This window comes from Piliocolobus tephrosceles, chromosome 9 (genome assembly GCF_002776525.5).
Source record: "Piliocolobus tephrosceles isolate RC106 chromosome 9, ASM277652v3, whole genome shotgun sequence".
In the NCBI taxonomy this organism is placed as follows: domain Eukaryota; kingdom Metazoa; phylum Chordata; class Mammalia; order Primates; family Cercopithecidae; genus Piliocolobus; species Piliocolobus tephrosceles.
Window position 1 is genome coordinate 34,348,903 of NC_045442.1, and position 17,615 is coordinate 34,366,517.

Sequence of the window (17,615 nt, forward strand, 5' to 3'; positions counted from 1 at the left end):
AAAGAAAGAAAGAAAGAAAGAAAGAAAGAAAGAAAGAAAGAAAGAAAAGAATAGAATTGAGGAGAATCTCATTTTGAAAAGCAGCATAACAGCAGCAAATAAAAAGAGAATTTAGAGTTGTTACTGAAGGTCTCAGAATCCCCAGACATGGGCCTAGAAGGAACTCAGTTTAAGAGAGTACTACTAGGAAAACCCACAGACCTTCCTCGGAGACACCCAAATGCTTTAAGGGAGCGAGAAACACAATCAAATGTATTTGGCGGCTAAAAAATGGAATTGAGATGAGTTATGATATTCTTCAAATAAAAGAATACTCACAAAGGATGATAAATAGAAAAAATGGAATTTAACTGCAGCCTATGGGATTTAGATAGATAAATAAAATTTGACAATGAAGGCTGGTATGGCCTGGAAAAGATAACTAAATCTGAAAAAAGTGTGAATGAGATTCCCTCACAGGTTTTATTAGTGTCCCTTCCAGTTCAGATTCTATTGTTACCTGGCATTTCTTTTGCCAGGCTGGAAAAAAAAAAGAATATAACAACATTATAACAATCACAATGAAAATGTTTAAAGGACAAAACCCCACAAGTTTATCATCTTGAATATTACTTATTTTCCCTTTTTCGTTTCCTTTCTTTCTTTCTCTGTATATACAATGGACTACACTTTGTTTGCTGTTTGCTCTATTGTTTAGAAAGTAAGCATCTCATTATACATTTTACTAATTATTATTTAGCAACATTTAACACATTTTAAAATGTAATATGTCTATTTACACCAGTGAAATGCAATTGTGAATGAAAAATTTTATTTTCTTTTATGGAAGACAAAGAATATAGCACTAATGTTTTGGCAGGTTTTTATAGAATTAAGCCATAGAATGGTTATTCTTCCTGAGAAAATAGCTAAGGTCAGCATTTGGAGTGTAAAGTAAAACACTGGCTTTTTGGACTAGATTATTCTGCAGTGAAAATGTCACATTGTGTGTCTGGGCCAGGAGCACTTACTGGCTGGTTGGACGTGCTTTAGGCCAGAGGTCCCCAACCTTTTCGGCACCAGGGACTGGTTCTGTGGAAGATGATTTTTCCACGAACTGGGGTGGAAGGAGGGATGGTTTGGGGATGGAACTGTTCCACTTCAGATCATCAGGCATTAGATTCTCATAAGGAGCATGCAACCTAGATTCCTTGCATGTACAATTCACAATAGGGTTCTCGCTCCTAAAGCCCCAGTTGATCTGACAGGAGGTGGGGCTCAGACAGTAATGCTTGCCCACTGCTCAACTTCCACTGTGCGGCCCAGTTCCTACCAGACCACAAACTGGTACCGGTCTGCAGTCTGGGGGTTGGGGATCCCTGCTTTAGGCAACAGACCACTTGCAGGAAGACCAAAGATGGAAGAGGATATTTTTAGCTCCATAATGTCTGCCTACCTCACCACTGTATTCTCAGAGTCTAGTATAATGCCTGGCCCAAAGCAGGAGTTCAAAAAATGTTTACTGAATGAATCAATGAATAAGCAAAGACTGAGTATGGATTGTGCAGTAGACTGTGTTACAGCCATGCTAGTGTACAGGTGGAACAACCTAGCATACATGAGTTGTGCTCTGGTGTTTGCAAAGATGGCGTTACTAGTCCAGCAAAGCTAAAATGTTTAATTGAGTTAAATGTCAGTCAGTGCTGTATTACTCAGAAGTCTTTGACTTCAGAACAAAGCTTTATTCCTTTCCCCTGTTGTCTATACAGGACTCGGTGTCTCCTAAAAGCAATCCAATAATAGAGTAGTAAATTTAAGAAGTATGATAAATCTCTACGGCTCCATTTTTAAAATTAGTCTTCCCAAATTATAGAACTCAAAGCTGAGGAGACTATAGCAAAAATGCCATCCTGTAAGAAAATCACTGTTAGGATTAGAATGGGACATTTGATTTGTGCTTGATGGCAGGACAATGGGTTTTTCCTTTTGTTTTCTTTTTAAGAATTTCATTAAGATTGTTATTATGGGCAATATATTTTTAATATGACAAAATATTGAGTTACTATTTCAGGACAGTGGGATGATTATCCTCATATGATTTTCATACTTCTTTTTTCTACTATTCTATATTTAAATTTTTTTCTGTATAAATTATAGAAAGATAAACTTCAGTAAAAAATTTATAAAAGCAAAATATGACTGGGTGCAGTGGCTCACACCTGTAATCCTAGCACTTTGGGAGGCCGAGGCTGGTGGATTGCCCGAGCTCAGGAGTTCGAGACCACCCTGGGCAACACGGTGAAAACCTGTCTCTACTAAAATACAAAAATTTAGCCGGGCATGGTGGCACATGCCTGGAGTCCCAGATACTTGGGAGGCTGAGGCAGGAGAATCACTTGAACCTGGGAGGCGAGATCATGCCACTGCACTCCAGCCTGGGTGACAAACTGAGACTCCATCTCAAAAAAAAAGAAAAAAAAAAATGCCACCTAGTCATAGTTATTGTATCCTCCATGTTTCCATTGCATTTTTGCATTTCTAGTATAGCACTTTCATTTTAATGCTTTATGTACCAAGGTCCGTCTTACCCGTATCCTGTGCTTATATACTGAGACATGACTTGTAAGTTCAAGGTCACTGGAAGTCATGGGAAAGGTGAGTGTCCAGCTTGCCTTCTAGCTTTGCAAAGGGAAGTGTTATTCACCCACTATGCTCTAGACTCCTTGGGAACAGAGATTTTTATCTCATACCCCTAACTCTTAGCACAGTGCTTTACATATGAAAAGAAATTGTTGTAATAAATATTAATAGATGTACCTAAAGAAACTGAGAAACAATATATGCAACACTTTTCTTCTAACACTAACAAACTTCTAAGTTTGATTTGTTCTGCTGCATAGTCCAAAATGATTTAATTCATTTACTAGTGCTCTGCAGATCTCTTCCATTATATTAAAGTTTAACTCCTTAAGTCATCCATTCAGTCTTTAAACAAACATTTATTGAAAATGTACTATGTGTCATATCCATCGTTAGCTGCTGGAGCTACAAAGACAGATAAGACAGTCTTGACCTGGAGATGCTCATTGTATGGGTGAGAGGCACTTATAAACACACACTGATAGTACAGCTTGTTAGTTCAATGATTGAGATATGCACATAAAACAATGTAGCTGGCCAAAACATCTATTTTTGTATTTTGGGGTTTACAGGAGAAGTTTCCCAGAGGAGGTGGCCTCTGAACTAAGTATTAAAGAGCTGGCAATGAATTAGTCAGGCAAAGCATATTCCTGACAGAAGTGCAGTGTGAATAAAGGAACAAAGACAAGAATAGCACAGTGCACCACAGAGTTCAGCGTTGCTGGAGGGTAAAGCTGTGGTAGGGAGTGGTGAGCGATGAGGCCGGAGGGGAGGGCAGGAAGCAGGTCATGAGTGCATTGCTGGCTGCCTTGCCAGCTTAGCTCCTCTCCCGTAGGCAGCGGGGAGCTGCAGAAGGGTTTTAAGTAGTGACGTTACTGGAGATTATTTTAGTGGCACTGGAGAGAATGAATTTGAGGGAGACAAAAATGTGAAAAAGTGTAACTTCTTAGGAGGCATTTGCATAAATGAGTAATAGACTTGTGTTTATATTTAATAATCATAGCTAACATGTACTTAGTACGTACATGACAGATAGTAAGTTAGCATAATGCAATAGTCTTAATATTTCACACAATCTTATGAGTAAATATTAGTATTATTTTCATTTGAAATAATGAAACAGACATAAGCAGTTAAATAATTTGCCCAGGGCCGGTATCAACTCAGGCATTCTGGTAAGTCTTATGTTCCTTTTTTGAGACAGGTTCTCATTCTGTTGCCCACACTGGAGTTCGGTGGCATGATCTTGACATACTGCAACCTCTGCCTCCCAGACTCAAGCAAGTCTCCTGCCTCAGCCTCCTGAGTAGCTGGGATTACAGGTGTGCACCACTACTGCCCAGCTAATTTTTGTATTTTTAGTAGAGATGGGGTTTCACCATGTTGGCAGGCTGGTCTCTAACTCCTGACCTCAAATGATCCACCTGCCTCAGCCTCCCAAAGTGCTGGAATCACAGGTGTGAGCTACCACGCCCGGCCAAATCCTATGTTCTTAATCACTATCCTGTTTGCTTAATTTCTGTCTCCTGTATTAGAATGAAGCTCTATGCAGACAAGGACTATGTTGGTGGTGTTCTCCACTGTGCCAACACAACTATTTGTTGAATAAAATCAGTGAATAACCTAAGTGGAAGAAATAGTGGATTACGTTAGGTACAGATTTAAGAAATCGTCATGTACTGCTTAACTATGGAGACACTTTCTGAGAAATTCATTGCTAGGCAATTTCATGATTGTGTGAACATCATAAAATGTACTCACACAGAACCTAGAGGATATAGTGCACTACACATATAGGCTATCTGTTATAACCTATTGCTCCTAGGCTATAAACCTGTAGAGCATGTTACTGTACTGAATACCGTAGGTAATTGTAACACAATGGTAAGTATTTGCGTATCTAAACACAGTAAAGGTAATGTGTTGCCTTACGATGATGTTAGGTGTTATGACTGCTAGGATATCACTAGTTGATAGGAATTTTTCAGCTCCAGTGTAATCTTATGGGACCACCATTGTACATGCAGCCCATCATTGACCAAAATGACATATGACTGCAGTTGGATGCAATATTGGCATCCAATTATTTGACCAGCTTTGGTGATTGTTATGGACTGAATGCTTGTCTTCCCACAAAATTCATACGTTGAAGCCCTAACAACCCCCAGAGAGGCCTCTAAGGAAGTACAGTGGTGAAGATTAAATGAGGGCATAAGGGTGGGCCCTAATCCAACAGGATTGGTGTCTTTCTAAGAAGGGAGGACCAGAACCTCTTGCTCTCTGTGGGCATGCACTAAGGAAAGGCCACGGAGAGAAGGTACCCATCTGCAAGCCAGGAAGAGCGTCCTTACCAGAAACTGAGTTGGCCAGAACCTTGGTCTTGGCTTTGAAGCCTCGAAATGTGAGAAAACAAATTTGTGTTGTTTAAGTCACCAGTCTATGCTATTTTGTAATGACAGCCTATGCAGACTAAGAAAATGATTAATAGGATGAGGTGAATGCAAAGGAGAGTGTTCTAGCCTGGGTGACTAAAGGCACAAGTGGTGCCACTTATTGGGGATAGAGGCCCATGAAGAGGAAGAGGAGAGATTTGCTGGGATTAAGGAACAACATTAACTATTCTGTACTCAGAGGTCACCTCACTCAAACATAGAAATAAAGAAGTTAGGTATTAAAAACCATTTATTCAATAAATGTTTATACATCCCCTAGCCATGGTGGTCACTGTACTTGTCCTGATAATACAAAGTAAATAAGATTCATTTTCTGCCCTCAATGAACTTACAGTCTAGTGGGGAGAAATACTGTTCCCTTTTGTAAACCTAGCACTCTAGTGTGAAAAACCATTTTCCTCTTCCCCACTTCTAAAGACTTGCAACTCGTAAGAAGTAAAAAGATAAGATCCCATATCATCACCTGTAACTGCAGAGTTGTTTAAGATTGGACAAGAGAAGGTATATAGAAACGTTCTGTCAAGTGCAATATGCATGTTAGCAATTACTGTAATTATAAAGCTACATTACTGACCTCCAGAACTGGAGGTGAATCAGCCATGGGCAGCAATCAGAGGTGAAAAAGCTACCTTTGAACCCTGTGGGTGGCAGGCATTCCAGGTTGGAGGAAGGAATAAGATGGGTGAAGCAGGGAAAGAACAGGCTCTGGGGTCCTACAGATGTAGTTCACATCACAATTCAGTCAGTTATTAGTTATGGAAAGTTGTACAAGTCATGTTATTGATCCGAGCTTTAGTTTCTTCATCTGTAAAATGGGGTTAATAACATCTACCCAGGAGGGTTGTTCTGGGTATGTAAAGGGCCTGGCATGGTGCCTAGAAGAACTGATGGTGCTCAATTAATGGTAACTGTGGCTTCTATTAATATCATCATTTTCCTCTTCTACCTTCTAAGGGATTTGTTGGTGGTTAAGTTACTTGAGATGCAAGGAAGTAAGAAAAATGGAAGAGCTATTAAAGACCTGCTTTAAAAATTATTTTTAATTAATTATTTATTTATTTTGAGAGAGAGTCTTGTTCTATCACCCAGGCTGGAGTACAGTGGTACGATCTTGGCTCACTGCAACCTCCGCCTCCTATCTCAGCAATTCTCCTGTCTCAGCCTCCCAATTAACTGGGATTACAGGTGTGTCCCACCACACCTGGCTAATTTTTGTATTTTTAGTAGAGATGAGGTTTCACCATGTTGGCCAGGCTGGTCACCAACTCCTGACCTCAGGTGATCCACCCACTTTGGCCTCCCAAAGTGCTGGGATTACAGGCGTGAGCCACCGCACCCAGCCAAAAAAGTTATTTTTAAAGGCAAAGAAAAGCAGTTCAACCCAGCTTTCATCTCCTTACCTACAGTGCAAATGCATAACTCCTAAAGAAAATGACCACTATGTTATATGGCTTGCAGCCTGAGGACATCCACCTTCTTCATTGTCTCATATTCTATCCTAAGCAGATCTACCAAACACTGTTAATAAGGGGTCTCTGAAGGCAATGCTTCTCAAACTTTAATGTCACATAGGAGCCACCTGGAGGCTTGCTAGAATGCAGATTTTCATTCAGTGGATTTAGGGTAAGGCATAAAATTCTGCATTTCTAATATGTTCCCAGGTGAGACTCATGCTGCTCTTTCATGGACCTTACTTTGAGGAAGTAGCAAGGCTATGAAAGGAAGTGGAAATATCTTCCTTGACATAGTATTCTCTGTAATGGCTTGCTTCTCTTCAGTGATCTACCTAAAAACAAAGTAGCTATTAATAGAACACTAAAGGAACTTTTTTCAGACCAGGTTTAGAAACTCTGAACAGGGATTCATTTCAGATCAATATCAACTTTTTGGAACAGCTTACTATGTACAAGGCACTGTGTAAGGTGCTGGGGATATAAGAGTTGATATGACAATTCCTGCTTCAAAACACTGCTTATTATGCCCTGTATATTGCTAACCTCCTGAGGACAGTCTTCTTGTCTCCCCAGTTGCCTAAAACTATACAGATGTTTAAAAAATACTAAATGAGGCTGGGTGCAGTGGCTCTCTACTAAAAATACAAAAATTAGCCAGGCTTGGTGGTGTACTCCTGTACTCACAGCTACTTGGGAGGCTGAGGCAGAAGAATTGCTTGAACCCAGGAGACAGAGGTTGCAGTGAGCCGAGATGGTGCCACTGCATTCCAGCCTGGGCGACAGAGTGAAACTCTGTCTCAAACAAACGAACAAAAAAACAAACAAAGAAACCTAAACAAGTAAATGAATGAGTTCATAGGAGTTTCATTTAAAAGATCTTCTGCCAGCATATGACAATGACACACTGCTCTGTATCTTAACTATCACTTTTAAGAGGTGACGGAGTTAAAATGAGGCCAGTAGGGTGGGCCTAATCTAATCTGACTGGTGTCCCTGCTAGAAGAGAAAATTTGGTCACACAAGGAGACACCAGGGATGCATGCATACAGAGGAAATACCATGTCAGGACACAGTTAGAAGGTGGTGACTGCAAGCCAAGGAGAGATGCCTCAGAAGAAACCAAACCTGCCCAGACACCTTGATCTCGGACTGCTAGCCTCCAGAACTTTGACAAAAGAAATTTCTGTGGTTTATGCCCCCCAATGACCAGATCTAAGACCCTACTTCTGTAAGATACACAAAATATCAGCACAATTCTAAGAGTGGATAGATGAACCTCAAGTTGCAGTGGGAACTATGAATGCAAGGATTAAGGTGAGATGGACTGAACAGGGTGAGACAGCAGCCGAAAATGGACTAAAATAGCTGCCATATATACATTTCTCTCCCTTTTCATCATACCAACACAAAGTCTAGGGCTGTTCTCTCAAATCTGAGACTGAAAGTAGCTTTTAGACCTTTTCCTCCCTCCCAGGCTACATTTTAATATTTAATATGATTTCAAAATATTGTGGCAGGAACAAGACCCCAGATTTGTTTGTATTCAAAGTTCTAAAGATTATTTATGACGTTAAAGTAGTGAGATTGAATTTTTCCTTTCCTTTCCTTTCCTTTCCTTTCTTCCCTCCCTCCCTTCCCTCCCCCTCCCTCCCTTCCTCCCTTCCTTCCTTCCTTCCATCTTCTCTCTCTTTCTCACTTTCTTTCTTTCTTTTTTGAGACAGGGTCTTGCTCTGTAACCCAGGCTACAGTTCAGTGGCACAATCATAGCTCACTGCAGCCTTGGGCTCAAATTATCATGGATTACATTTTTGACAGAAAAATTTATACAAAATGCAGTCAAATGAGAGTACTGTTAGCCACAAGGAAGCTAGATCTGAAGCCTGAATCTGAAGTCAAGGGATTGATTTTTTAGTTTTTGTTTTTTAATAACATTCCAACTCATATCAGATGAGTGCCTCCTTCAAAGGAGTCATTCTGGAAAGTTCTACACTTATTCTAATTATGTCCCTGTTTTCAAATTATGATGTCTGGAGTTGCTTTCAGGGTTTATGAGATAGTCTTTTGAATGCTCTCAATGTTGACTGTTGAAAGTAGATTTTATTTAAAAAAAAAATCAAGAGTTCTGGGTCAAATCTGGTGAACTAGGGGAGCAGTCAAACTGTGTAATGCCAAGAAGAGTGACTCTAATGTATCCAGGCTGATTTTTCTTGAGTGAATTTATAGTCACCAGAAGGCACTTTCCGAAGACAAACTCAGACATTAAGTAAACATGTTATAAGCATGACATCAAGCTTGAGTTTGGGGAGGAGGGTTGGAGGATGGTGACTGCGCTGAAAGAAACCCCACTCATTTGGGTATGCAAGTTTTCTAGGATCTCCTCTACCCAGAATATTTCTTCAGGTCCAGATCTATCCTATTTCACAGGACCACAGTTCTCAGAATTACAAGGATCCTACTGCCTTAGTCAACTTTTAACCCCCAACCTGAGTACTTCCCTCCCCGCTCAAAGACAGCGTCTTGTTCTTTTGTATAGTGGTGGGATTACAGCTCACTGCAGCTTTGAACTCTTGGGCTCAAGTAATCCTCCGCCTGAGCTTCCCAAAGTGCTGGGATTACAAGCATGAGCCACCGCGCCAGGCCCTGAACCTGAGTACTTGATATGTATGCAGCCAATACCTGATGGGAAGTTAAATATGGGGAAGAATGTCTAAGGTGTTTGGGTTTAGTCTACATGATTCAAAAGGCAGAAGAGTTAGGAGGATTTGGAGACACAAATTTCTGCTCTATATGGGGAAGACATTGTCAGCTACTGGAGCTGTCCAGCAATGGGACTAGTTTGCTCTGTAAATAGTGAGCTTTCAGCCCTGGGAGTTTAAAGCAAAGGCTGCTTGTATGGGAACCTGTAGAGGTGCCTCCTGTAATAGGTGGGGAGCTATGCAATGACCTTCAAGGGCTATCTCCGACCTACACAGTATCTGACACTTGGTAGGCTTTGGAAAAACACTAGTGGAATGGAATAAATAAGGAATATGTTGCATCTTGTGAGTCAAGTAGAGGGGAAGAGGCCTGGGGCTCAATCAGGAGCAAGAAGTGAGGTAGAAGTGAGATGAAAATAGCCAGGGAGCCAAGAGGTACAGTCTTCCATGGGTTTTTGGTACCATAGGAGAGAAATTGCTTTGGGTACCTAGAGCCTCACGTGGTTAGGAAAGGATAAAACCTTTGAAGGGGATAGGAGTTGGGGGAGAAGATAGACTCCTCTGCTCACCCTTCTTAAACTCCTCCAGTACCGTGTCCAGTCGGGTGTCATTGAAAACACAATGCAGGGGCCGGTTGTAGAAGCGGGTGACAGTGAGAAGCGGGGTGCAGTCGTCGGGGTCCACGAAGGCCAAGTCCTTGACAAATAAAATGTCCACAATGTTGTGCCGCTGGTCGCCCTCATACACTGGGATGCGAGTGTAGCCGCTGCGCAGGATCTCGGAGACAGTGGCGAAGTCGAGTACCGCGTCTGAGCGCAGCATGAAGCAGTCTCCCAGGGGGGTTAGCACCTCCTCCACCACTTTGGTGCGCAGCTCCAGGGCACCCTGTATGATGTTGAGCTCCTCCTTCACCAGGTCGCTGTAGGGGTCTGCGGCCCGCAACGTCTCCAGCAGCTTCTCCCGCGTGTAGAAGGTGCTTATCTCCTGGCGCAGCGCCCAGTCCAGCAGGCGGCCCAGCGGGTAGCACACGGGGAAGGCGGCTGCCATCAGAAGCCGGGTCAGGCACACGCTGTGCGAGGCGATGGCCAGCCCGTGCCGCGAACACACTGAGTAGGGGCAGATTTCGGCGCCCAGGAATACCGCGCCGGTGCACACGAGCGCCGGCAGCCAAGGGAAGTGGATCCCCTCTTCGCTGTAGTCTTCCCCGGTGCCCCCGACGCCCGGCGGCAGCGAGGCGTACAGCCAGCCAGCCAGGGCCGCGTTGGCTCCGGCTTGGCCCAGGAGCAGGGTGCAGAGCAGATGGGTCCCCCTGCCGCGAACGGCCTGCACGCGGCGCGCCTGCTCCTGCTCGGCGGCCGAGCCGCTGTTCCGCAGCACCCGTAACTCCACCGGGTCCAGCGACAGCAGGCTCAGGCGCAGGCCGCTGAACAGGGCCGACAAGGCTAGCAGCAGGAGCGCCCCGAGCGCCCGCAGCCATGCAGGGGGCAGCAGGTCCCCGCCTGGGCCGTACAACCGCGGGCGGACGCGCAGCAGGAAGCCGCCGGCGGCGCCGTGGTGGTGCCACGCGCGCCCATCCCAGGCGCAGAGCGAAAAGAGCTTCCCGCCACCGCCCGCGCCGCCCCGCTCCGCCTCGCCCTTGCGCAGCTCCCGCACTCGCACCTGGACCAGGGCCGAGCCTGCCACGCCCCCGGGACGCAAGGGCCCCAGGACTTCCACGTCCGATGCCCAGTCGCTCTGCTCCCGGCAGCGCTGCGGTCCCGGGGGGCGCGTGGGGACCGCGCTAGGGGCCACGCTGCTACCGCCCGGGGGCTCCTCGATGAACACGAGCCGCGGAGCCCAGTCGCCTGTGCCATTCTCCCCCGAGGAGAAGGTCGGTGAGGGCACCGGTGCGGCGGTCGCCGGCGGTCCTGGCTGGAAATAGACACGCAGGAGGAAGCTGGTGCCTTCGGCGGCGCGCAGGGTCCCCCCTTCCAGGGACACGCGGCCTCCAGCAGTGTCCTCTGGCCGCAGGCCCAGCAGCCAGGCGGCGGCGGCCGGGGGCCGAGGAGACAGGGAAAAGAAGAGCAGAAGCACAGCGCCTCGGCTGCAGCAGTCCCGGAGCCTGACACCCACCGCTGCTGCCGCCGCCGCGGCCGCCGCCATCCTGCAACCAGCGCTGCTGCACGTGATACTGCAGAAAGCCGAGCTAGAGCTGGCGGGAGGAGGAGCCGGAGCCGGGAACCCAGCCGCAGGCAGGTCACCACGTGTACGCCCACTGCGCGCGTGGGCTGGTGGCGGTGGGCATTCAGACTCCGCCTGGGCAGGAGGTCCCCGCGGGAGGCTGGAGGTGGCCAGGCATCACCACACTGTACGTAGCCGGTACACACTTCGGTATATCTGAGCCGCAGCCTGAAAAGTCTCGGCTTGCAACACGGCCTCCTACTCCAAAAGTAAGGTGCCCCTCTGCGAACTCTACCCGGCAGTAATTCCCTGCCGGCTCCACTGCTTCCCTATTGGCCCGGGAAATTTCCCAGCTTTTCGCTTCTCCTGCCACTTGCATTCCCCCTTCTGGTCAAAAGAATATTCTGGAGTCAAGTCTTGAGTATGTGAAAACTTTTACCCTCAACTCCAGCCTACCTTTCATTATTGTAAAAATTTCTGAATTATTTAAGTTCAATTCTTACTTAAGATCAGAATTTTCATCAATAAGAAACTGTTGAAATAAATGAAACCACTGTGCAATGGAATACTGTGCGGCAAGAAAAAATAATGAGGCGGATCCATTGTATATGTGATATGGAAAAAAATCTCCGAAGTAATTGGGGAAACAATGTGAGGTGCAGAACAGCAAGTATAATATGCTACCATTTGTGTTAAAAGTATTTATGCATAAATTTGTACACATACATTTATATGAGATTTATTTATTTATTTATTTGTTTATTTTGAGATGGAGTCTTGCTCTGTCACCCAGGGTGGAGTGCAGTGGCACAATCTTGGCTCACTGCAACCTTCACCTCCCGGGTTCAAGCGATTCTCCTACCTCAGCCTCCTAAGTAGCTGGAATTACAGGCGTGCGCCACCATGCCCAGCTAATTTTTGTATTTTTAGTAGAGACGGGGGTCTTACCCTGTTGGCCAAGCTGGTCTCGAACCCCTGACTTCAAGTGATCCATCTGCCTTGGCCTCCCAGAGTGCTGGGATTACAGGCATGAGCCACCGCGACCCACTGGTTACTTATTTATTTATTTATTTATTTATTTATTTATTTATTTATTTATTTATTTATTTTGAGATGGAGTTTCGCTCTTGTTGCCCAGGCTGAAGTGCAGAGGCGGGATCTCGGCTCACTGCAACCTCCGCCTTCCAGGTTCAAGCCATTCTCCTACCTCAGCCTCCAGTAGCTGGGATTACAGGCGCTCGCCACCGCGCCCGGCTAATTTTTGTGTGTGTGTGTTTTTTTTTTTTTTTTTTTAAGTAGAGACGGGGTTTCACCACATTGACCAGGCTGGTCTCAAACTGCTGACCTAAGGTGATCTGCCTGCCTTGGCCTCCCAAAATGCTGGGATTACAGGCATAAGCCACTGCGCTAGGCCGGTTACATCTTAATGATAGTACAATATCAAAAGCAGGAAGTTGATATTGGTGTAATGTGTGTGTGTATAGTTCTCTATCATTTTATCACGTGTATGGATATACGTGACCATCACTGCAACCAAAATACAGATCTATTATCACAAAGACCTAGGAGGGAGACTTTCTTATTAAATTCCTTGTATTGTTTGAATTTACCCTGGGACTATATTATTTTTATACATTTATTTTTAAACTTTATATAGTAAAATTCACTTTTTGGTGTACTGTTCTATGAATTTTGACAAATGCATATACATGTAACCATCACAATAAAAAGTAATTCCATCACCACCACCCCCCCCCCCCCCCGCCAATTCTCTTACTGTCCTATTGTAGTCAACCCCTCCCTCCGTCTTATCCTCTGGGAACTGCTGATCTGTTCTCCCCTATAGTTTTCTTTTCTGGAATATCATATAAATGGAGAATATGGTCTGTAGCCTTTTTGGGTCTCCCTTCCTTTACTAAGTTAGCATAATGCATTTATGATTCATCTATGTTGTTGTGATTTTCAGTAGTTCATCCTTTTGTATGGTTGAGTAGCATTCCATTATATGGACGTGTCACAGTTTGTTTATCCATTCAATAAAGAATATTTGAGTTATTTCCAGTTTTTAGCAATTATTAATAAAGTGGCTATAATCATTTGTGTGATGGTTTTTGTGAGAACATAAATTTTTATTTCTCTTGGGTAAATTTATAAGTCTGTATTACATTTTAAAATATAGTAATTCCAGCTACTTGGTAGGCAGAAGTGGGAGGATCTCTTGAGGCCAGGAGTTAGAGACTAGCCGGAGCAACGAAGGGAGACCCTGTCTCTAAAAAATTAAAAATTAAAAAAATTAGCCAGGCATGGTGACACATGCTTGTAGTTTCATCTACTTGGGAGGCTGCAGCAAGAGGATCACTTGAGCCCAGGAATTCGAAGCTGCAGTGATCTATGATCGCATCACTGCACTCTAGCCTGGACAACAGCATGAAACCTTGTCTCTAAAAATAATTAATAAATTAAAAAGTTAGAGTAATTTTACATACTACCCTTGGCACCTCTGTTTAGTGTAAAAAAATCATCCCTATGTGTGAAATCTCATTTTCCATGGCATTTGTGACATGCCATTGTCTCAAAATACACTAGATCCTGTCCACTATAAGCTGCTTCTTGCATGGCTACTTAAGAGACAGAATGACTGGTAGAACTTGTTTGGACCCTAGGTTGATGCTCCCTCTACCTGGTAGAGCTGACTGAAATAAAATGTTTAAAAACTATTAGAACAGGAATTAAACAACTGAAATTTCTGGTTATAAAGTATTACATGCTTATTAACAAAACTTTTAATGCAGAAAAACATAAATAAAAATACACTATGACTCACCAACCAAAGGTAAACACTGTTAACATTTTTTGTACTCCTTTTTACATTTTCTACATAGATAAGTAATTGAGAAATACATACACACATACACATATGTGCTCTCCATATAATTATATATTTTATAATTGAATATGTGTCATATATATAATCTAGTCAGCTCCTGTTACTTAACACATCAAGGGCTTTTTCCCCAATGCAATAAAAAATCTTTCGTAAATGTAATTTAAATAAATCAAATATATATGTATTACAGATGTATTGAGAAAGAGAGATAACTGTAAGAATGAGCCTATTCCCAATTGCACCAGCTCTATTATTAACAAGTGTTAGGCTTGGAAAATCAATCCACTTTTCTGGGCTCATTTCCTCATTTGCGAAGTGAAAGACACTTTTAAGCTCCCTACCTTTTCATGAGTCAGTGAGTAAGGGCTAATGTACATTGTGTGAAGATAATCTAGAGAGACTGAGTACTTTTCCTTTTACTGAACAGGAGGTTCTGGAAAAGTACTGGGTTTCCAGAGCTCTGCTGTAACTGAAGGGATTCCTGGGGACAGGTTCAGGCAGTGTGATTCTCCTAAGGAAGAGCTGCCAAAAATAGCTCCCCAGAATCTGAATGTTTACTGTCTTCTTAGCTTACAAGATGGGCACTTCCTCTCTTCTTGGAGAGACGGAGGAAATAATACTTACCTTTAATATCATGACTATGTTATTTCAGAATGTACATGCTAAAATGCTTTTGTTTATTTCATTTCTTGTTCATCCATTCCATAAATATTTGTTAATCAACAAAGTGCCAGGCCTTGTGCTAGATATTGGGCATAGCCGACACCATCTTTGTCATCTTGGAGCTTAGATTCTCCTGAGGAAGACAGACATAAACCAGAAATTGCCTACCTGCCTAATTAATTAATTACTCCCATGAAGGAGCTGTTCAAAGTGCCCTGAGGGTGTATGGGACTCATCATCTAGAGAGGAGGGTCTGGGAACTCTATCCACAAAAATTAGATGTTATAAAAATGGAAGAATTTATACATAGGAAGAACATAAAATTATTAAATTTTATATCTTCTATTCCTTTTTTGTACTTTAAAACTATGACAGTGTATTAGTAATATTCCTAATAATATAATCTGTTAGCTCTTTTTTTTTTTTTTGAGGCAGGGTCTCGCTCTGTTGCCCAAGCTGGAGTGCAGTGGCGTGATCTCTGCTCACTGCAACTTTCGCCTCTGGGTTCAAGCGATTTTTGTGCCTCAGCTTCCTGAGTAGCTGGGATTACAGAAGCACGCCACCACTCCCGGCTAATTTTTGTATTTTTAGTAGAGAGAGAGACGAGGTTTTGCCATGTTGGCCAGGCTGGTCTTAAACTCCTGACCTCATATGATCTGCCCACCTCGGCCTCCCAAAGTGCTAGGTTATAGGCATGAGCCACCATGCCCGGCCTGTTAGCATTTATTGAGTGTTTGCCATGTGCCAAGTACATTATCCCTTTTAATTCTTACAATAGATGAGAAAATTGAGGTTCAGATTGGGTGACTTTGTGAAAGTCACATGATTAATGGCTAGTGGAGCTCAATGAGACACATAGTTTGAGTCCAAGGTCTACAGTTCCAAAAGTTAGGAAAATAGTAATACCAGGTAACCTTTACAGAAGGCTCACTATGTATCATGCATAAATTAACTCTTTTAATTCTCGTAAGAACCTTTGGAATAGGTATTATTATTATAATTTCCATTTTACATGAGGAGGCTGAGCTACAGAGAAATTAAGTACACTGGTGTCCAAGATTATACAATGGATGGCCAAGGCACTGCCAATACACCACACTGTTTTACACAACACTACATTATAGCAATCTGTTGTACTTTTGTTTGTTTACATACATCGTTTCACATAGTTGCACTTACTTTTTTTTTTTTTTTTTTGAGAGAGTCTTGCCCTGTTGCCCAGGCTGGAGTATGGTGGGGCAATCTTGGCTCACTGCAACCTCTGCCTCCCAGGTTCCAGTGATTCTTGTACCTCAGCCTCCTGAGTAGCTGGGATTAAAGGCATGCACCACCTTGCCTGGCTAAATTTTTGTTTTGTATTTTTAGTAGAGATGGGCTTCCACCATGTTGGTCAGGCTGGTCTCGAACTTCTGTCCTCAAGTGATCCGCCTGCCTCAGCCTCCCAAAGTGCTGGGATTACAGGTGTGAGCCACTGCGCCTGGCCAGTTGCACTTACAATGTTCCTACCACTGTAGACTCTAAACTTTTTTTTTTATTCCTCATTATAGCACATTTTCCCTCACTAAAACTATAAACTTGCTTTTCCTTTTTCCTTCCCTCCTCCCACCCTTAGTTGTTGTTGTTGGTGGTGTGTGTTTGTTAGTTTTATCACAGGCACAGAGAATTGAGTTAATCATCTTCCTCAGTTGATAATTGATGGTACACTAGCATCATCAGCTATAAAAAGCCTCTCTTACCCCATTCTAATCCCCAATCTCATCCCTTCCCCTTTCAGATAGCCACTCCAATATTGATTGATATATCCTTAAGAATGTATGTATCCTTGTAGAATACTTAGTATTGGTTTGTGTTTTTCCTTTATTGAGATACAATTTACATACCATAAAATTCACCCTTTTATTTTATGTTCTGTCTTGTTCTATCACCTTGCCTGTAGTGCAGTGGCATGATCATAGCTCACTGCCCTCTTGACCTCCTGGCCTCAAGTGATCCTCTCGGGTAGCTGGGACTACAGGGGCACACCACGATGTCCAGCTAATTCTGTTAAAAATCAAAAAACTTTTGTAGAGATGGAGTCTCTTCATGTTGCCTAGGCTGGTCTCAAACCCCCGGGCTCAAGTGATTCTTCCACCTTGGCCTTCCAAAATTCTGGGATTACAGGTCTGTACCACTGCACTCAGCCAAATTGACCCTTTAAAGTGTAAAATTCAGTGATTTAATTTTTAAAGAATATTTACAAACTTGTTCAACAACCACCATGATCTAATTCCAGAACATTTTCATCACACCTAAAATAAATCCTGTACCCGTTCACAGTTTCTCTCCAATCCCTGCCCCAAGCCTCCAGCAACCACTAATCTACTTTCTGCCTATAAATGTGTTTTAAATTTTCATAAAATTATTATAGAATTGTGCTGCTTATTACATTTTCACACAACACTCTTTGTGTAAAATCTGTTCACGTTGCTGAACATACACCTGGTTTGGTGTTCTAAATGCTGCATGGTGTTCCATAGTGTATAGCCAGAACGTTATTTTTATCCATTCCTTTGGAGATGGACACTTAGGTTACTTCCCACTACTACAAATAGAGCCACAGGGAAATCCTTGACCATGGTCCTACTGGATCTGTGAGGCAATTCCTTTAGGATGTAGCTGCCATGGGACTGTTGGGCCACAGTGT

The 17,615-nt window shown here is 43.2% G+C and overlaps 1 protein-coding gene across 5 annotated transcripts in view; it reads right to left on the reverse strand.

The window, feature by feature from the left end:
- Positions 1–11,653, reverse strand: part of CNNM1 (cyclin and CBS domain divalent metal cation transport mediator 1) — a 67,349-nt gene extending 55,696 nt beyond the window's left edge. For 4 of the 5 annotated variants that reach the window (XR_002730431.2, XM_023206185.2, XM_023206184.2 and 1 more), the window contains exon 1: positions 9,792–11,653. Coding sequence is in view for 4 of the 5 variants with exons in the window: in XM_023206185.2 (XP_023061953.1) it covers positions 9,792–11,364 (1,573 nt within the window). In the remaining variant the exon portion in view is untranslated. The remainder of the gene's footprint in view (positions 1–9,791) is intronic. The other variant, XM_023206183.3, reaches the window with a different exon arrangement.
- Positions 11,654–17,615: the final 5,962 nt, after the last annotated feature.